Source organism: Haliotis asinina, chromosome 2, assembly GCF_037392515.1.
Source record: "Haliotis asinina isolate JCU_RB_2024 chromosome 2, JCU_Hal_asi_v2, whole genome shotgun sequence".
NCBI lineage: Eukaryota > Metazoa > Mollusca > Gastropoda > Lepetellida > Haliotidae > Haliotis > Haliotis asinina.
In genome coordinates, this window is record NC_090281.1 from 20,228,095 (window position 1) to 20,250,947 (window position 22,853).

The 22,853-nt window shown below is 37.6% G+C and overlaps 1 protein-coding gene across 1 annotated transcript in view; it reads left to right on the forward strand.

Moving 5' to 3' along the window:
• LOC137273373 (potassium channel subfamily T member 2-like) overlaps positions 1-22,755 on the forward strand; it is a 155,815-nt gene extending 133,060 nt beyond the window's left edge. Inside the window, exons 26-31 of the mRNA XM_067805994.1 lie at positions 2,455-2,514; positions 5,931-5,993; positions 10,589-10,718; positions 11,208-11,292; positions 13,148-13,340; positions 14,570-22,755. Of these exons, the coding sequence (XP_067662095.1) occupies positions 2,455-2,514; positions 5,931-5,993; positions 10,589-10,718; positions 11,208-11,292; positions 13,148-13,340; positions 14,570-14,755 (717 nt within the window). The 3' untranslated portion in view covers positions 14,756-22,755. The remainder of the gene's footprint in view (positions 1-2,454; positions 2,515-5,930; positions 5,994-10,588; positions 10,719-11,207; positions 11,293-13,147; positions 13,341-14,569) is intronic.
• Positions 22,756-22,853: the final 98 nt, after the last annotated feature.

A 22,853-nucleotide genomic window follows, 5' to 3' on the forward strand; every position in this document is an offset into this window, starting at 1 on the left:
GAAAATATGCTCTGTTTTTTGTTATTCCTTAAGTGCAAAAAAAATGAAGAAAATCTAAAAAGAAACATGTTTTTTATTTATGATGTTTTCTGGCATATCTGTAAAACACAAAGAAATGGTCTGTCCTTATAGTTTGTAGATGAATGTATTTATTTGTATAATCAGAGAGATTTATTGTTTACATACATCAAAACTCCAAGGAATATATGTCTGTAATATGACGTGTTCCATAGTGACAGTAGTATGAGAAGTGAATTAAAGTATTGATTAGATACGTTTTTAATTTGTTAATTCAGTCCTGTTAATTGATTGAATGCTTAGTTGTAAACACAAAGTCGTATCTAAACTTCAGTCTCTAAAAGTCCAGGGTACATTGATCCATGATGGAAGTGTGTAATATTTTAATTGAAAAGTTGTTGAACAGCATATCTCAATCTTTTGTGCTTGTATTTGTAACCTAGACAAGCAAATGTGTGTGTATTATTCATAATGGAACTCTTTGATTTTCTGGGAACGTACACCACCTTTGCGGGTGATCCTGACTCCTACACACTTCCCTGTGCAACCAACTGCTGCCACACCCTGCCACACCCTGTCATGCCCCTGCTACACCCTGCCATCACCTGCACATAGACTGGAAAGAGCTGCAGATTCAGCTCATAACACATTGTGAACAGTGTGCAGTGGTTAGCGCTTTCACACCCTAACAGTCACTGTTTATGTCTATTGTGGGCGGTACATCTTGGTAGATTCAGCTTGTGTTGACAAACCTGTAGTCTACACTGCCAACGGCTATTCTCAAGTTGCTGATGATATTTGTATGTGTACCCCATGTCTCCACCAGACATTCACTGATATCGCAAAATGGTGATATATTTCGTTAGCGTCCTCTTGGGTTAAGGGTAAACAATTTGTACCACAGGTATTTTTTTAAACACGACAGAATCTAAACATCTGTAGTTTTCAGACCTCTGTTCATTTTGTTGACCTTTATCTTTTGTCAATTGATTATCCTTGACAACCAGGGTGAAATATAAATGGTCTTGGACTGGAATGATTTAGACCTACAACCCTCTGGACAACATTTTTTTTTTGGTTTCAATACCTATATAAGACAGCAATGACAATAATTACTGTATTTTACTGTCTTTTATTAGCTAAAAAGACAACGTTCATTTTTCCGTGGGAATGTGAGTAGATTTTATCTGATGCAGAACCTCATCACATATCAGATATCACTTCCTGGATCCTCGTCACCCATTCGCTGTTTCCATCAGTCAATCTAGTTCACATCACAGTTTTCCACTCATGGATTCCATTTTTTACCAACTCAGCTCAACGGAATCTTCTTCTGTTTTTTAACCAGCTCACTGTGTCTGGTTGTTGCACTTTGCCTGCAGCGTTTTGTCTACAGGTTCAAATTTTTTGCCTTTTGAGACTTTGCTGACTTGTAGAGACTCTGAAAGATTCAGAGATAGTCTGTTGACAGCCATGAGAATCAGGGAGCATACTGAAGCCATACAATTAAACTTTGTAAATCCAACTGTCTCACTGAAAGAAAGTTCCCTGCAAGAAATATCTGCAACATGCCATTGACCCCTTTAGCATCCATAGACACACCCCACGATTGTTCTTAACACAGGGTGGCTAGCTCTTCACTGGGTATGGAAATTGTCAAAAGTGTTGAAAAATATTTTATTCATCACTTTGTAGGATAGAATGTTTTGTTCATATACTATTTTCCAAACTTCAGGTTTAAATGTGAAATATTTTTTTTTTTTTAAATACAATTTCTACTATGCTTTTAAGTTTGCTCTTCATTCTTCTGAAGTTACTGTGTTTGAAGTTAGATAGATACATTTTCAACAGGTTTGAATCATATTTATATTGAAAGTCACTGTAAGCATTTTATTTTTTCCTGTTTTATGTTTTTCTTTTCTTTATTACACTCTGTGGGTTACATAGTTACAGTACATTCAAAATAACATACACTATAAATCAGAATAGAAACGTCTTTTTTCGATTTTGTGAATACAACTTTGACAAAACATGAGAATGAAGAACTGAAGGACAATGAATATTCCAAACCATGTTCTGACTGATATGTTTCATCTCAGTTCTTATCCACTACCTGGAAACCTGTCTCATTGAATTCCAACGAGGAATGAAATGCTTGATGGGAAGTCATTTTATTGAGGTATCTAAATTATGGTCAACTAACCAGCAGTGCTTTCCCTGATTCTCATGTCTAGGAGGATTGGACTCATCCCTACCATAGCACAGTTTTTGTGGAAATATTCCATTTGTGAACACCATGTTTGAATGCTGCCACAAACCTCTCACTTTTCATTTCAGTTGGAGTTTGTTTGGTTTGTAGATTTGCTACGATTTTGCTAACTTTATAGGCTATTTACAGCTTATTGAGTTGCATATAACACTGTCCTTATACTGCAGTCATCAACATGTGTCTCTCGGGATCAGTCCGCGCTCAATCTCGCGTTTAGAAATTCCTTTGTAAGTATACATTTATACAGTGTGCGCTTGCTCTTACTAATAATCCATTCTTCCTCTGCCAACCCGTTCACACCCCGACTCTTTGTTCCCTGACTGTCTCCAGCAAAAGCTGACATGGTAATACATGATTCACTTTGTAGTGCTTCAGAACATCAGCTGCAGGGTATATCTTTAATATACTGTTAGCCTGACAAGAACTTTTTGTGCAGTAGTTTAGTTCTCAAACAAATCCATTTTGTCTAATGAAGGATAATTTTTCAAGCTTCAAAATCAGGGTCTGAAAATGAAATCTTAATGTTACACGTTAAACATAAGACATCAGTGCAAAAGAATATCCAGTCTTTACTATCATCAGAAACAAATTCTTTTAGTGTTAAGGGAAATATTGCTGTGAAATACAACTGCTTCAAGAAACCTGAATATTCTTGTTGACTTAATATCTGATAAGCATGCACACAACGACCTACAATTGCAGTTTGTTGTTATGTAGTCATCAAGAGTCAACAAGAGGATATTCCCCACCCCATCTCCTGCTACACACACACACTAACTTCCCCCTCCAACCCCTTTCCCACCCCTACCCCCACCCTGTTTAACAGTTCTCCAGCATGATGACATGCACATGTACATTGTAGATCATCAGCGATATCAAGTGCATCATTGACATATAAGACCTCAGAAACAATCATGTTTAGTCCATCTTCATTAAACCTGAGAGGGTGCAGTTTGATACTTAGTACTTCAAAACTTATGAAACTAATAAAAATCTCAAAGTCAGTTGCACCAATATAATTCTTAAATGGTCCTTGATTTAAGCACCAACCTTTCTAAGATGAAACGTTAGAAGTTATCTTTGTTCCTTTACATTTGCCTCAGTCATCCTAAACAAAAAGAGGGTGGTGGTAGCCAAGTTAAAGCGTTCACTCGTTATGCCGAAGACCCAGGTTCGATTTCCCACATAGGTACAATATGTGAAGCCCATTTCTGGTGTCCCTTCTTGTGATATGGCTGGAATATTGCCAAAAGCAGTGTAAACTAAACTCACTAAACAAAAAGATTCATTTTTCAAAATGTGAATTTGGTACATAAGGAACTGACTGAAAATATTTGTAAGTTCTAAAACAAAATCAAAATTGCATTCCTTGCATACCTTGGATATGAATCAGAGATTGTAACCTTTTTCAAAACTAAATGAAAGGCTAATACATCTGATCTATCAGCATGACTACCAAGCCATACTTGTTGATCATCAAAACATCAACTGAAGTTAAAGAGGTTTTCTGTATTAGCAAACATTAAAACTGTCTGCTCTACGGGATTAATTTGAATCAGAAAATCAGCATTTCTTGCAGACTTTAAACACATATTTAACTTACTGTATTGAGAAGAATGGGATTTTGAATTCAGAATTTGTGATAAAGTGTGTGGCCTACATTTCATGGCCTAACCACAGTCTTATGGACAGCATATATTGTGCAGATTAAAAGACGTATTTTTAAGTTTTGTGAAAGAGATGAAGTGCAGTAAATGTGAAAAATTATTGATGAAAGATATCTCTTGTACAGATATTAATATTATGGCATGTGGGGTAGCCAGGTGAATAAAGCATTAGCTCAACACCTGAAAGACGTGTGTTTGATTCCCCACATCAGTACAATGTATCAATGGTGACCCTGCTGTGTTATTGTGGAATGTTGTTAAAAGCAGTGTAAAACTAAACTCACTCACTTACTAATGATTTTCCCATTAAATACTGTGTTCTTGTGACAGAACAATTGAGGAGAGTTGCTCCAGGACACTTGTGAGAACCAATAATCTGTACAGTCACTGGAGCAACTGGCAATCTGTGCCATGGTTGTGAGTGAGGGGGTAAAAAAGGGTTTGGGCAATTGTACCTATTAGGGGAATTGAAAATAGGTGTTCAGGATGATGAATGAACCCGTAAACATCCAGGCTACTAAACCAGCCCCAGCTGCTGCAAGACTGCATAGTATCACGTTTCCTCAATCATCTGTGTATGCAGATCACACATTCAAGAACAAATTAATTGGCTGTGCTGCAAATGCAAGAACATGCATTTATTGTGAGCTAAGTCATCAATTAATGTTGTATTTCACTCAGTTTTATTCACACAAACAAAGTCATTAGTGGACTAAAAAGGCAAATTGAAATTGCACCCTCCTGAAGATCATTTCATTAACGTCATCAGAGCTACACATTTCAAACTCTTGTCATCCATGAATTTCTGAGTTTCTAATCATATGCTGCAAGATATATACTCACTGTCATTGTAGGGTTAAGGCAGATTTTTGGCTGGATGTGAGATCTCTTGAAACTTATCAAAGAAAATGGTAGAAACTATGCCATTCAGACCATTTGCTCTTTGTTTCTTTGCCTTTGTGTTGTATGAGTGTATCTCAACATGACTCTGGCTATCAGCCATATACTAGTATATATGTGTGTGTATATTCTCACTAGCATACTTGTTAAGCCTATGCTTTAATTTCTTAAAGTGTAACGTAAGTGTTTCTTGAGTGTTATCTATACTCCTCATATTTCACATCTCTATCTTTTTCTTACCTGACAAGAAGTGTAGTATAACAAAACAATATTACATCTGTCTATCTGAAATTGTTTCCTGGCATAATTATCTCTGCTACAGATATTTCCCAGATGGACATCAAGCCTTTTCTGACCTTAACCTAACACATGAAACCAACATTTCCATACACTGTGTTTTTCCCTATTCCCTCTGTGTGATACGTTTGTGAGTTTCATCAAGTGATCCCATGTGATATCTGCCTGTCTACCATAACATGCATCATATCATGATGCCTGATACTATGTTTATGGATAAGGCTGTTGATGCTGGGCTATTGAGGTACCTATATACAGTAAACTACATTTATGTCCAAAGAGACTATAATACGGTTATAACATCTGTCAACTTAAATCTCAGCAAACTCCTTTACTTCTTAGTTGAAATGTGTAAGGTAACCTATGTTTATAAGAAATTAAAACTGGTAGGCCTTTAATGTCTGTTTACAGTAGTTTACTGTATATGTACTAGAATATTGTTAGGTGTGTGTGTGTGTGTGTGTGTGTGTGTGTGAGAGAGAGAGAGAGAGAGAGAGAGAGAAAAAGAGAGAGAGAGATGGAGAGAGAAAGAGACAGACAGAGATGGGAAGAAAGACAGAGATGGGAAGAGAGAGAAAGACAGAGAGAGAGAGAGAGAGAGAGAGATGAGTGCCCACATACTATTAGCTGCTGATACATTCATCTTCATCTTTCATGAAAACTGGTATTGTTGACTTTTTGATAAAATTAAATGCTGTTTCTGGGGTGTTACTTCTATCACAGGCCAACTGTTGTTTAGACTTCCAGAGTAGACTGTAATAGCATGTGTATCTTATTAGAGGAACAAACAACGCACTGGCAATAAGATGAAACTTCCACCAGTAAGGGGACGTATTCACTCAGTGAGTAGCCAGATCAAGAGCATGCATTTGGGTTGCTGTGGAAACACAAGCCAAATATCTGCAGATGCATGGATTGACATGCTGTAAAAACACAGCGAATCAGATGCATGGATTGACATTGCTGTGGAACCACAGCCAATCAGATGCATGCATGGATTGACATTGCTGTGGACACACAGCCAGTCAAAAAGCATGGGTTCAAGTTGCTTTGGATACATAAGCCAATCAAAGGCATGCATTTGGGTTGCTATGGAAACACAAGCCAATCTGACGCATGGATTGAATTTGCTGTGGAAATACAAGTCAGTCAGATGCATGGATTGAAATTGCTGTTGAAACATGAATCAGTGAGAAGCATGGATACAGGTTGCTGTGAAAACTCTCACTAATGAGATATCTTTCATTTATATAATGCTGTGGAAACAAACCAAAAGATACATGCATGCATTCAAATTGCTGTGGATTACTGCCAGTCAGATGCATGCATGTTTTGAGGTTGCTGTGGAAAAAAATACTTTCAGCCACATAATACAAATTTGTTAAAATTGCTGTGTAATTCAGGCTTGTAATGGGGTTGCCATGGAAAACATGTATACAAAGCTAAGCGTGAAAGATATAAGTGTATGTTGTGTAATCATAATGCTGAAAATATCCCTCCTCAGGTAAGTTAATATTTACTGGAGATGTAACATCATTACAAATATTTCCTCTTTACATAAGTATGAAGAATGCAGAATTACAACTCCAGGTGGGCATTCTCTTCTGTATTTTCTGGATGGAATAAACCACATTCTTTTTAATCCTGCAGTCATGTTTCTTGTGAATAATATCAACAAGAAACCTTTCCATCATTCTGAAAAAATGAAGACTCCAGTGTAAGAGTATGGGCATCTATTATAAATTTGTCAAGTGATAATGTTCCCCACATACAAAATGTATACTGGCTATTTCTTACCTGGTCTAAACTTTCACTGAGGGAAATCTGACTTAGGCCAAACATTTCCTAGAGAAGTTTTGTCCCAAGACATTCTTACCCTGCAAAGGTTCCCCCATCCCCCTCCCTGGCCAAAGTTTTCCCTATTATACTAGGATATTTTGTTCTTTCTTCTGTGGAAAAGTGGGGAGAGGGGGAAGGTTCTGGGAAAGATTGTCCCAGGCCAAAGTTTCCCAGGTGAAGGTTTGGCTAGGGGGAAAGTTACATCCATGAAGAGTCAGGTTAGAGTTGATCTTCAGCAACCCATATTTGTTGTAAGAGGTGAACAACAGCATGGGGTGGTCAGACTCTCTGACTTGGTTGATATATGTCATTGTATCCCATCGAGGCTCATGCTATCAATCACAGGATCATTTGGTACAGGCTGGTTTATTTACTGACCACCTCATATATCTGGAAAATTGCTGAGTTCAGTGTGAAACTAAAAAACAAAAATGAAAATGTGAAATATGTATGTAAGAATACCAAGCAAAGAATCACCAAATAACATTTCTGAAATAATTTGATATTAGAAAATCTCTAGAAATAATAAATTTTGCAAAGCCACATAGAAAGTGGAAGGTTTTAGTTTCCAGGGAGTCCAGTTTCTTAGTAAAGATTTTCCTATTACTTTGTGTGTGCTGATTTCAGTCTAATTTTCCCCATCTACGCCTTAAGGAAGTGTAATCTAATATTTAGGAACAATCACATTTTTCCATCTGACATTGGACAATATTGTTTATAACCAATATAAAACATCCAATGCTCAACTTTTACATATCCTTATATATGGAACTCTCTCTTGGCAAATAGCTTTGCAGTTATTGATAATCAGTTTAGGATTTCATAGACAGATAAGGCAATAGACTGTAAGCAATAACCGTTTATTTATCTTAAGTTGATGTTTTATATTCATTGCGAATATTTAATGTCAACATCAGAAAATATAGTCTCCAACTCAGATTCTAGTACACAGGGCCTTAAAAGGCAACACAGTCTTGAAAATAACACAAAGGTTTCAGTGAAAATCTGTGATGACACAGGGTGTCTCCGTCATGTTTTCAGTAAATATTGACCCCCCAACTCAAAATGTTTCACAGTATGATGTATTATGACAAGATGGATGTGTGGTCAAAGCAAGCTTTGTAAATCTGCACATTCCTTTCTGCAGTTTTGAATTTCATCACCTGCTTGACTTGGAAATGTAAGAATCTTTTCCCAGCATTAGCTTCTCAAAAGAAAGCACCATCTGTAAATGTCTCCATAACAAGCATCGACCAATCAGAGGGCTTGCTTCGAATGCACAGCTTTTTGTGCTGACCAACGTCATCCATTTCGGATCATTCAGTTGATCAGCAAAGCAGGCTGGTGAGTTACACGGAAGTCTCTGGCTTTGTCCTGATTTACTGTACTGTGAAGCATTTCAAGTTGGGGGTCATTTACAAAAGTTAAGTTAATCTTTAATCCTTGCAAAGACACTAGGGCCAGTAGTTGAATATAGTTTCCCATTCAAAGGCTCCCAACTGTTTATTGCTTAAACTGTCTCATGTAACCATCTTTGCAGGAACATTGAATAACAAGAATTGTTTGAACGGATGAATTCATGACACATTACTGTCAACAGAATACAAAGAAGCTATTGACATTGTAACCAGTCAACATGAACAATATGCATTATTATTCTGAGGATTCCCTGACAATAATTTGCATTGTTATCTTGTTACCCGTAAGGGTATTTTATATAAATCTATTTAAAGAAGATGAGGTCATACCGTATAGTGCATCGCAAGCTCCATCAATCCAGAGTAGGATGAATGTATGGAGATGAATTACATTCACTTCATCCTGTGATTGTTAGTTGTTATGGAGTTAGTCAGTTTCATCTATGTGTAATGTTCAGGAGCCATCCTGGTGGTGTAGTGGATCATGTGTCTGCCAAGAGTGCAGATCAATGGTTCTGTCCCCAGTTCAGCGTCTATAGATGGTATTTGTCAACATCAATTGTGATCAGCATCAGGTCAAAACATGGAGTAGTTGGCTCTATGCACTATGTCTGTGTTGGGTAGCCATAGTAAAACTGCATGTTGTCTCAACAGGCCAGCACTGTAGCATCCTTGATTAATCTCCATTGAATATGTTCAGATGAATCTCCAGTGTCATCCAGGTCACCAGGTAATAAAAGTATCAGGCCGTGTCATACTTGCATCCAGGGTATCGGTGGATATGCAGTTATTTTAACGATCATCTACATCTGTTTCCTGTTCTTGGTCAGAATATAGTGGTCAAAACAGGAAATGTTAAGGAGATTTCTAAAGACAGACGTCATTTATATAACCTTCCATTATAGTAAGCCTGTAGTGGTTGAAACTTATGTATTGACATAATGGTCTATATCATGGTGTAAGTGCATTGCCACAGTTTATTGTTCAAAAGTGCGCTACGCAAGTTCATAATTTATTTTGATGACATACTCTTTTTTGTATCATAAGCGCACATATACAGAGGAGTGTTTTGCTCTGCGATTCCTGCATTGCCAGCATGTTCTTTATCAACCAGCAAAAATATTTTATTCAGCTAGCTACTAACCTGGTTTCTGAACTTGCATCATGCCTATATGTTTTAACGTCAGAGACTGTTTAATGATTTAGAACATCTCAATGTAAAACAGTAGATGTCAGTAATGATATTCCATTATGTAAATAATTGTGTGTGTATGTTACTACTATTTAATTTTTTCCTTGAACTGTTTTGAAGAATTGGAATATAATATTTTTCAAAGAAAATGTAAAATGTAAACACATTGTTTATCAAATGTGTGCATCAATTTTATCTGTTTAATTTTGAACTTTTATACTTAAAAGATTTTCAGTTTTACAACATTGTCTTACAGATTCATTACCACTGTAGATTTCATTGTTGCATACTGATAGAATACAATCTGAAGGAACATCTAGAAAGGAAGCGTTGCCTTAGAATTTATTAGTAATTTTCACCATTTAACCTGTTGTCACCAAAATTAAAAGCAGTTCAATATACATTACTTGCGCAATATACAGTTTACCTATTTACTATTTGCTCATGAAATGTGGCAACATTTAGTGGAGCCTTCCTTTCTGGTTGTCAGCCATGTTCAACTTAGGAACAGATAATTGGAAGGGAGATAACTCTTGCATTACAGTATACCGACTTTCCTATGAATAGTTCTAAACAATTTATATGTGATGGGGTTTGGAAGTAGAATTCCAGCCTACTCTCCGGATGCTTTATGTATTTTCAGACAAATGTAAATTATTGTGCCAAACCTACGAAAAAGCAAGCCTCAATATACTTGATGCAATAATCATGCTCTGTGATTGAATGTGACTGCAGTTTCTGTGTTCCTTTATTTGTTTGTATCAGTATGTTAAAAAAATATTCCCAGATATTTCCATGTAGATATGAAAGTCAATGCAATTGTACCAGACCTTTATTCTTTAATTGAAACTAATAAATTTAGTAAGCAGATAAATTTACCTTGGAACAACCTTAGATGAAATAATGATTCCCTCTTGCAATAAGCACACTAACTAGGGGTCTCGTACAGCACAGAAGTGGTTCACTCCTTCCTCTGCAATACCTGTAGGTGTCCTTAAGCATGGGAGATGACCAGGAAGAGGGGGTGCTGGGCGCCCACCTTACCCCTGAGAGGCAAGAAATTATTCAGATGGTCAAGTGTCGCATGCAGTCACAAAATCTACCCATTGAAGATTATGGTTTGTATTTCTAGTTTTTGCCTCCTGGATGATCATGTCTTCCAAAGGCGTTATCATTCAGATTTTTCTTGAACATGGAAACTGTTAATTGAGCTTAGTAAACCTCAATATTTTTAGCAATATTCTGTTTGCTCAGTTCTAAAGCTGTTTCATATCCAAAGTGAAATCTACGATAGTATATATATTTAGTAACCCATGCTTGTCGTAAAAGGTGACTAATGGGATGGGCTGTTCAAGCTTACTGACTTGGTTAACACATGTCATTGTGTCTCAGTGGAATTGAGTCCCAAAAGAATTATGCTCATGCTGTAGATCAGTGGATTGTCTGGTCCAGACTTAATTATTTACATAATGCTGCCATATAGCTGGAATATTGCTGAGTGCGGTGTTAAACAGCAAAGAACCACCAATGAACCCAGAAGGATTCACGGAGGATCACATTTTGTGTTTGCCATGAAAAATGCTTTAACATCCAATGATATGTTGCAGATGAAGTGAGTGACAAACGAAACTCTATCTCCTATGTGATCATCAACCCCAGCTATGATCTCAAACTGGAACTAGATGACATTGTGTAAGTAGATATGAAGGATGTTGTGAGAGTGGGGTGTTGTCCCACCAACTAGATGACATCGTAAGTAGATGTGAAGGATGTTGTGAGAGTGGGGTGTTTTCCCACCAGCTAGATGACATCGTGTAAGTAGATGTGAAGGATGTTGTGAGAGTGGGGTGTTGTCCCACCAGCTAGATGACATCGTAAGTAGATGTGAAGGATGTTGTGAGAGTGGGGTGTTGTCCCACCAGCTAGATGACATCGTAAGTAGATGTGAAGGATGTTGTGAGAGTGGGGTGTTGTCCCACCAGCTAGATGACATCGTGTAAGTAGATGTGAAGGATGTTGTGAGAGTGGGGTGTTGTCCCACCAACTAGATGACATCGTGTAAGTAGATGTGAAGGATGTTATGAGAGTGGGGTGTTGTCCCACCAACTAGATGACATCGTAAGTAGATGTGAAGGATGTTGTGAGAGTGGGGTGTTGTCCCACCAACTAGATGACATCGTGTAAGTAGATGTGAAGGATGTTGTGAGAGTGGGATGTTGTCCCACCAGCTAGATGACATCGTGTAAGTAGATGTGAAGGATGTTGTGAGAGTGGGGTGTTGTCCCACCAACTAGATGACATCGTAAGTAGATGTGAAGGATGTTGTGAGAGTGGGGTGTTGTCCCACCAGCTAGATGACATCGTGTAAGTAGATGTGAAGGATGTTGTGAGAGTGGGGTGTTGTCCCACCAACTAGATGACATCGTAAGTAGATGTGAAGGATGTTGTGAGAGTGGGGTGTTGTCCCACCAGCTAGATGACATCGTGTAAGTAGATGTGAAGGATGTTGTGAGAGTGGGATGTTGTCCCACCAGCTAGATGACATCGTGTAAGTAGATGTGAAGGATGTTGTGAGAGTGGGGTGTTGTCCCACCAACTAGATGACATCGTAAGTAGATGTGAAGGATGTTGTGAGAGTGGGGTGTTGTCCCACCAGCTAGATGACATCGTGTAAGTAGATGTGAAGGATGTTGTGAGAGTGGGGTGTTGTCCCACCAGCTAGATGACATCGTGTAAGTAGATGTGAAGGATGTTGTGAGAGTGGGGTGTTGTCCCACCAACTAGATGACATCGTAAGTAGATGTGAAGGATGTTGTGAGAGTGGGGTGTTGTCCCACCAACTAGATGACATCGTAAGTAGATGTGAAGGATGTTGTGAGAGTGGGGTGTTGTCCCACCAGCTAGATGACATCGTGTAAGTAGATGTGAAGGATGTTGTGGGAGTGGGGTGTTGTCTAGATGACATTGTGTGTGTAGTTGAGATAGAAGATACTTTGATCTATGATAGGAAACTGGGCCCTGTTTAGTGCTAAGATGATGATAGGTCCCATACTCTAACACAGACCTTTAACAAAGACCTATGACAGTTGTAGCGCTATGATTGCTTCAACAGGAGTAACAGACCCCTGTAACTCAATACTGACACAAGCAATTGTCTGTAAAGATTAAATGTGATAGAAGCTCTTCAGGATGATTGACAGATATATTAAGACAAGCTTAGATACTATTTCTTTCTTCTGCATATAGTTACTGCTGATGTCACCATAGCTGAAGAAAATTGAAGACAAGCAGTTATGTAGCAGCTGTGGAATTCTGGACTTAAGAATTGATGTAAAGTACTTGGATTTCAGTATATGACAGCAACAGATGGTCAAACCTTTGACTTTGTTGAATACATATCCTTGTGCCTGTTTAGACATTGGTGATAATATCAATCACTTTGTCATCTGGGCCTTATTCTATTTAAAATTCTTAAGTTTGAGAATTTCTTTCCGTTCACTTGCATCAGTTTCAAAGTCTGCAACTATAAAGTCTGTCCTTTCCACAGGTATCTCATCAGACCAAGCTCACTTTCTCCACAACCATCACCGCTTACAGATGAGAGAAGGTTGTTACCGGGCATGAGAGAAGACCCAACAGGGGCAGACAACTCTGATCAAATGTCAGGAAGTAAGGGAGATCGTCCAGGACCAAATGGGAAGCCCAAGTCAGAAACTGTCACTTACGCTGATAACAGTCGGGTATGCTGGTCTTTTGTTGTATTTGGAAAGTAACATTTCCAAGCTGGGAACCTTCAGTGTATAACAGATAAAAGACTTAATGGTTGTCAATGAATGTGGATCTGGTTATTTCCTAATTCCTAATTCAGAAAGACTAGAACAATTAGAAAAACTAAAGAAGAATTTAGGATTCAGTAAGTAAATAACCTGCAGGCACTCTGCTTCATTGGGATACTCTATGTGTGGGTACCTGAGATTTGGGTTCCTCTTGTTTGCCCTTTCCTGAACCAGAGTACTCAGAGGCCTCCTGCATCCCACAGATGACAACCTTATCTTGTCAGCTTGCTTTGGATCAGGAGGTCCATCGTTCAAAATCCCAGAATGGGACTTGGAAATTTTGTGGCCGACACACACCCAAAAATGATTGTTACTCATAACATCAATCACTTATAATGTTATTCATCTGCATAGCACTTATTGTCCCCCCACCGCAACCCAGAATGGGCAGCTATGTATTATCTTATGAAACATTGCAATTTTGACAGCCTACATTGGGTTATTATGCAGACACCAGTCATTTCATGCTTCTTGTGTGTGACCAAACTGTAAAAAGTAGTGAATATGTTATAAATGTTTGATTGTTCTTTAGCGGCAAGGGATATTGCCATATCAGTGGCAGAAACTTGTTTTTAATGTTTCACGGCTCAAAAACACTGAAATATTACCCCTGATAACCCAAACAGCCTGTGAGGCACTAGAAAGTTAATAGGCACATGACTTATCCCACCGGGTACTCATTTTCTGCTGGGTGAACAGAGGCAGTTTTTAGCAAACCTGCAATTTTGAACAAACTCAGACTTGCCAAAGCTGAGACCACATATGTGGTTTGTTCTGGAGCAGGACAGAAACTCTCAGGAGTCAAGCTGCCAAACACAGTCACCCATTTAGGCACTACCTCCACCCAATGTTGCTTTACTTCAACTGACCTGATCTCTATGCACAGGACCACACACCTCTATTATTACTAGTTTGACTGTGCAGTTTATTTTCAGGCTGGTGCCGTACAGCTGGCTTACTTCTTTCAAACAATAAGCAAGCAAACACTTTCACCATGTAATTTTGTCCATGAAAGAATGATATATATTTTGGTCAGTAAGAATGTATTTGAAATCATGGTAGACTAAATGAAGCTGCAACTGTTTTCATATATGCAATTCATCATACAGTTTTTCTTATTCCATTCCCTGTAGATTCCTGTAGTGTACTACGACTCTGACGAGGAGGAGGAAAACGTTGATGAAACAAGTCCTGTCTGTCCAAAAATAAACATCATCCAAGGATCACCGTCAGTTAGTCGCACAAGCAGTTTCACACAAGAAGCTGATGACTTCAAGCAGCAAGGATTTAAAGATGGTCTCCATGGGACTGTGGTATGATAAGCCCCAGCTGTACACTGGATTTGCTTGTCAAGGCTCTAGGAGTCTACAGCAGGTGTAAGTGAACACCTCCATCTGTGTCGGGAATGTGCTTCTGGAGAAAGTAGTTGAAGAAGTGGCATTTTGTGGTAGAGGAAAAACTCATGAGAGGAGTCATGCACGCTTAATGAAGTCATCATCGGAAAGGAAAACATCTTCCAGAAAGAAGGGAGCAGTGATGTGGTTCTGATTGATCAGAGGATGATATCTGTATCTGAAGGAGTTTGATGTCAAGTACTAGTATGTGTTTGAAGGTTTCATGGAGTGAAAGTGCAAGTGAAGTCATTTGTGGAAGAGCCACATTCCATGAAGATTGATTCTGGAAAGTGATTGTGATCCGTTCATCATCCAGCCACGATCCGTGTATGCCAAGATTGGATGACGTAAAAGAAGATGAAAAGCTTTTATGAAAGCCCACTACTTACTCATTACTGACAGAACATGGTTGTTGGGTTAGAAGTTTGAATGTTCAACATACGCAATAGTATTGTTTCTGGAGCAACAGGACAACTTTTTCCTCATGGGATGAAGTGTTGTGATGGACAGTATCTTTTAGCCTGTGTAAGAAAACACATCGATGGTGCTACAAGTTATGAGGGTATATCCCTGAAACTGAAGATAGTAAACTACATCTCTGTGTGAGATACTGTGAGTGAATTGAAACCATCGTGGATCAAGTTTGTGAAGGATGAAAAATTATGAAGGAAATCTTTCAAAGTTGTTTTGAAGAGTGTGCAGTTGTGAACAAAATCTTTTCAAGTTTTTTGAAGAATGTGCAATTATGAAAGTGATCTCAAATTGTTTTGAAGGAGGTGTAGATAATGTTTTGCTGTTTTTAAATGATGTGAGATGTTGAGGTCATCTTCTGTAATTATGGACAATAAGGATTACGTTCAAGTCTGTTTACAAAGGAAGTGCAATTTTGAAGGTGAACAGGAATATATTGTGAGCTTTAAGAGAACCAATACCAATGTTTGCTTTAAATGATAATGATGAGTCACACAATAATGAAAATTCAATCTCTTGTGGTTTAAGCATTGGCTTGCCACAATGAGGACCCTGGTCTGATTCTCCATCTGAGTACAGAGTGTAACGCCCATTTCTGATGCCCCGTTCCATGATATCACTGAAATAAAACATGGAGTGGAGAGTAAGTCACTCACACATATTGTTTAATCTCAGCAGAGAAAAAACACCATAGATATGAATATAATCTCAGTTGGAAATGGTTTGGACATAACAATATGTATCAAACATATACATTGATGTTAACATAGTCATTTATATCGAGGACTGGTCATTTAAGCTCATTCTCTAATCCAGAAGTCATATAAGTTTGAATGCTTCACTCACTTTTTGCAAGACTACAGAAGCGTCGGGAAAGACTGGCAGAATCTAGAGTTCATCTGATGCAACCTTCTGAGAAAGTGGATATCTTTTTTCAGAGAGTAAATTTAATCATAAGTAAAGATCTGTGTGTAACAAACTGCAAATTGCAATAATAGAAGTATTTAATTGCTGACTGTAATAATTATACATGTTTGTTTCAAAGGACTTGAAATTAACTGTGACTTAATGACCAGATATTGTTGAAAAAAGAGGCCAATATGAAGTTGAAATGGTGCTGATACACCATGCTGTGGAGTGAATGTCTCATTTCCATGCAGAAACTCCCTGTATGTGTGTTAATGGCTCTGTGAAGACTTTGTTACATTGTCCTATATATGCTAAATGTGATTGGAAGCGGGTTTTGCTGACACCAGTCCGGATGTTTTGACACAAAGAGCTGATTCTTCAAGAACACACTGTCAACATCATACATCCTAGTACCTTTGTTATGACACTTTATTGGTGGAAATATGGAATTTGTAGAGAGTTGTGAGAGGAAGATGCAAGAAATCACACAAGGAATTTGATTGGAGGAAACCTAAACAAGCACATTCATTTATCATTCAGATTGGCGCAGAAAAGATTAATGTGAGTTTCCTTCTTGTGAGAGTTTTGCCACTCTGAACCTAAATGTGGGAGAAGTCAGCATTATGAAGTGGACGCTAGCTCCTGTACAGATCCTGTACCCCAAACCTAGTGACTTCCATGGCCTCGGTTGTGATAAAGCCTTTCATTGTCACTGTTGCTGCCTTTTGGAGAACTGCTTAACCATCTGAGCTCCTGTTATTAAGGCTACTTTAATATTGGCATACCGCAGAATGTATTTGAATCATACCATGTGACAAGGTTATAATTCTTTATGTCTTCTCCCTGTGGCATATCACTTTGATAATATTGAAATTGCATCATGCAATTGTAGAGGATCTTAAAAATATTCCAGAAGTTTACTATTAGGATGGTTATCATTGTTGTGTAATGGACAAGAACAGTTCTGTCTGAAGTCAGGTAAGGCCAGACAATTTTATTTCATGTTTTACAGATTTATGTCCTTGGAAAAGTAAAGGCCAGAGAAAAAACGTATTTAAAAAATCACCAGTCAAACTAATATTCCTTTTAAATACAGAAAGTATTTACTTTGGAAATTTCTTGAGGGTGAAAATAAATTTTTGTTTTTTTTTCTTATTCTTCAAAAATATGACAGGAGGATATGTAAAACAAGAAATATAATTGGTGTGGCCTATTGAAGATAAAGAGTTGATAATTTATCATCTTGGCCTTGTTTCCTTGGAGTTTATGACATCCAAGACTATGCACTGTGGTTCCAGTTGACACTGGTAGAGGGTGAGATATGGTATCAACAGTGTATGGAATAAGCCAAAAACACAGCCAGACATCCGATGGATTTACCCAGACCAGACCCAAGATATTGAGAACTTACTCTGATGTATGGAACATCTAAATACTTTGCCATTAGACTGGCTACCTGTAAAATTAGAACATCAATCAGAAAGGTAACCTGTCTTGGGCATCGGCATGGGCCTTATTTCATACACTGGTATCAACAAGAGTAATTTTTCAGGAGCAAATAGTGGAAATAGGAAACTTTTATTCATGTTAGAACCAGGATTGTTTGCCAACGATGTTTCAAGTGTGAGAGACTAGAGTCTGTAAAGCTTGAAGCAAGTGAACCATAATGAACTTTGGAGCTTTCATTCTTCAAGCAAAGAAGATTGAACAACTGATCTGTGGGCAGGTGATGAACTATACTGGGTCATGTTGAGTTGAATCACTGTAGTTCATCATATAGTTTTAAGTCTTCATGTGTATTCCAACAACCTGTTTGATTAACCTGCTGTGGAGTGTTGTGGTATTGCTCCCTCACTCATCGGTCTGTTAAAAGGAAACAAATTGTCCATGTACGCCATGTGATGTGCTTTTGTGTGTGTGTGCGTGTGTGCATGTGTGCGTGTGGCCATGCGTGCGTGTGTGAGAGAGAGAGAGAGGAGGAGGAGAGAGTACTTGTGACCTTTGCCCTATAAATACATGCACAGATCTGTAGACTGAATTAAGTGAACTGTTACAGTACTGAGTTTGTTATTTTCTGGAATGTTCATTGTTGTTTGTTTACACCATGTTCAACTTTTTCACAAATTGATTCAATATCTTTAAGGCTGTTACTGAGATACAACACTCCTCTGCCTGAACAACTGACCTACATAGATGATGACTTAGATAATGACAAACTATATACATGAACAACTTCTTTATTCAGGTGGTGCAACATTTCAAGAATCTGTATCAAAATATTGCATCATCTGAACAGGGGTTCAATTTTTTCTTAAAAAGTGACTTCAAGAAAGTAACTTGTCCTGACTAATTTTCAATTTTCCCTGATTATATGACATAATCAAGAGTGATAAATAGTAAAGAATGATAACTATAACTTATTACTATTGCAAAATTTATTAGCTACAGGTACGAAATGAAATCCAAGTTCATTTGCAGTTTGAAACCATAAATGGAAATTATCCAGTAGCCCATGGACAACTAAGATACCATTATTTGATTGCCTGACATGAAAACTGACTTGTTATGGGCATTTGGTGATGGGGTTTTTAACCTTTGCTGAATGAAGAAGTTGTTTGAAAAAGTTTTCCTCTCAGGCTTCTAAAAATGCCACCCAAGGAAATTATGTTGGTGTTAGGTGACATTTGTAATTTGCAGTACAGGTAAGGGACACAAAGTAGAACTTAGAGTTTATATAATAATGCAGGCCATGGCTGGCTTTATGTGTATTTTTTATGACTCGATACTAAGAGGCATGGTGCCAAAACAAGGCATACATGGTATATATGTGTTTAGGGTATTGATATTTTTTGCATTATTTCATTAAAAGTGAAGTTTCTGATATGTTGGTGGTGGAAAAATTATGCCAGATTCCTTTCTAAAGAGCTGATATTGTATTAGCTCAAGAAGCTGAAACCATTTGGTGAAAAAAAATTTGCTGCAAGGTACCAGAAGCGACCTTCTATGGGAGTTTGTGAGATGTTCAGACAGAGAGGTAGTGCATCCAAGTAAACGAATCTGATTCTGATGAGCCTGTCAGACAATGTAATGCCACATCCTTCATTATAACCTCGGGGACGTTGGATAACACTTTCACTTGAGATTTGCTCAAGCAGACTCCTAGAGAGCATCAGACTGCTGCAAAAGTTGCTTGGATTTTAATACAGAAAATGATTTTTTCCTAAACACCCGCTATAATGATAAAAATATGGATCTCTGTCAATGTTTTCTATATGATGCATGCATCATGTTTATTCATTACATTCAGACAAGTGTCCTACATAGTGAGTTGATGCTGTTTGAAGCAGAATCTATTTCAATGTGTTATGTATAACTGGTGTCGTCATTTACAAATGGGAAATTGTAAACAAATGCATTGTTAACTGCACATGTATATTATTTGGACACACATTCAGTCAATATGTTCAGTCAGTACTGGTACACATCCTTGGATCTAAAATAATGTACATTTAAATATTTCATAGAATAGTAGGTGGTTTGATAAAATAATTAAAGGGAGACAAATTTCATAGACTCAGTGGTTTGGAGATTCAAATCCTGTTTGACTTATCTGATAGCTACAATACCTGTCCGTGTCCGTGACTGTTAAGAGTAAAGTTCCAAATGAATATATCCTCATGGAAACTAAGAAGTGAACACACAAAAGTAGAAATGATCCTTTATCTATTTCCAGAATTTCACTGACAGTGTAATAAATAGCTTGTGAAGAAAACTGTAAAAGAATGACCAAACACTTAAACTTTCATGTGTTTGTTTATTTGTTTCCTTGAGTATATATGGCCTTTCAAACACTCGCATCCATCCATCAGATTACTGATTGAATCAATGGTTATCATATGCCTTTTATTCTGTTTTCAACACAGTTGTGAAAAATGCATTGAAACAAGTTCTTGAATGTTATTTGGCAAACTAGAGATTTCTCCGATCAACTGATGAAATTGTTCAGTGATCAATGAGGTCAACTCTGAAATCAAGTTCAATAATCTGGTATTTAGAAATTGTTTAGACAATGTTATGCAGTGAGTTGTTGATGGTAATTTAAGTGCCTGAACTGGTGTACAAGTTGGGCACTGAGATATATCTGATGTTAAAACACCTTGAAAATGTTAGAAAATGGAGTACAGAAAGTTTATTTTTGGTAATCTACTATCATATCATGTTTCTATATATTTTACATCAATCATTTATGTGTACATACATACACTGTTTTCACAAGCAATGTCACCATTCCATGAAGTTATTCCAGCATGTTTCACGTTGTCTGATTGAGCTTTCAGGAATGTAGATAATTGATGTAGTGTAATATTCTGTTGTCACATCATGCTTTAATACTCAAAACATGACGGCTGTTTTCAACAGAAAAGGGGTTTAATCACTAAATTTAATGATTCACTATCGTTCACAACCATTTTCATTGTGCCTGACATATTGTGGCATCATCAAGGTATATGACAACTTCCACAGCGCAGTACAACATTATAAGGGATGGTGAGGTAGCCAAATGGTTAAAGCATTTGCTGGTCATGTTGAAGATCTGGGTTCGATTCCCCACATGGGTAAAATGTGTGAAGCCCATTTCTGGTGACTATTTCTATGAATATTGCTGGAAGATTGCTAAAAGTGGTGTAAAACTATAACTTACAGCATTATAATTATGTCTTCTTATTGGTGGGACTCCAGATTAGAGCTGGTCCATTTTAACCACACAGGTTGTAGAAGGTTGCAAAGAGGATCAGCTAATCAGTATTACAAGGGGGGTAAGCGCAGTAGTTAGAACAGTGGAAAAAATGTATGTGTGGGTACATGATGAGCCTTAACTTAGACCAAACCTTCTTGGTGTTTCATTTAATGTCCATACCACTTGTAATGCAAACTAATACAAGCAATTTGAAACTAGGATTGTTTGTTAAACAAGTGTTATCCTAGTTGAATATTATTCTGAGATTTAATGTTCAGTTGGCAAGGTTAAATTATGAGGATTTGTCATCTTAAGTTCACTCAATTTGATTTACTTTTTCATTTAAAGTGAAATTCAATGGTATGTTTTCACTGCAAACAGACTATCATGTAAGATGGGGCCTCTGGGTGGTGTTGAGGCCTTGTTTGGGCATCACACAGAATGTAAGGTTGGATTCCTCAAATTCCCCACCATGCTTTATTGGAATATAGTCAATTGATCCATAAATTCTGCTGAAAAGCCCATTCATATCTGAAATGTCATTGCGAACAAGTTGGCTAATATTTTGAATCAAGTCATTCCTTCAGGTAAATGAGGTTCTTTACACTATCGTATAGTTAGGGCAGGGTAGCCCAGTGATCCAATACTATAATGCAGTATTGATTAGGCTTGTAAGAAAGTTATGACCATGGGTTGGATTCCCCTGAGTTTGTTTACTGATTTGTCTGTACCAAAGCCATGGTCACAGTGGTGAAGACCAAAGACCTGCATCTTTTTCCGGGCTTCCTGTCAAGCTGCCATGCCTTGATATTATGGTAAAAAGTAGTGTTAAACCCAGCTGACTCACTCACTCATTCACACTTCAGTGATATCCATGTCTAATTCTATTGACCCTTACTACTTCACTGTATGTTGCATATCTGTGATATCTGCCTCTTTTGTCCATGCATATCGTAATGTTTTAGAAGGCAATAGACATGGTGGTCAATGTCCAGTAAGGTGTATGTGAGTCTTTGTGTTTTCTCTCTATTCTTCATAAATCGACACAAAATATAACACTCTCAGCATAAAACTTATGCTATCCACATATATTTGTTCTCACTTAATTCCATAGGATATTTATTCATTTGAATTAAATCAGAAATAATTATCCTTGTCAAACAGGTAAAGGAACAGCTCAGTCTGTGTGACAAGACCTACCATCTATTCTGTATATGAACAACATTCTTTTTGACATGTGGTAAATAGTAAAATCTACTTCTAGCTAAAGTTACAGAGTTCAACTTTCGAAGATATTCTTAACTATGAAATTAAACACATAAGGATAAGATGGGCTGTAAATGCATACTGGAAGACTTGCTTGTGAGAGACCAGGCCTTTCAAGACATTAATTTTCATTGGTGTATTCAGTGTGTCCAACTGTAAAATCTGAGGAGACATGTCCAGTATTTTCTCCCAGAATATTAACTGGTTTCCTAACCAGTGCCTATGTGAGGTACTGAAAATGTATTATCTTTTGGTGTAAATGTTTTGACAGGTAAGGTGATTTTCTGCAATCGTTTTACACTTGTGTCATTTGTTCCTGTGTATTATAACTACACTGTACATTTCTTTTCATTGGTCATGTCATTTTCATTGTCATTACTGTGAATATGAAATCACATGGGATTATTTTTACCTTGACTAGTCACCAAGTATCCCAGCATAATCACAATTTGAACTTTGACCTGTCCGACCTTGACAGTACCGCCACAGCTTGTATTTCCCACTGTTTTTATTGAGAAGTGAATTAAATCTTTTATACAAATACTTCAAGTTTTGGTTTTCTGTTTCTGATTGGTACAATCCTTTGGGACCAATATACAAAGGATTCGAAGTCACCACCTCAGAGTCAGGTACCTTATC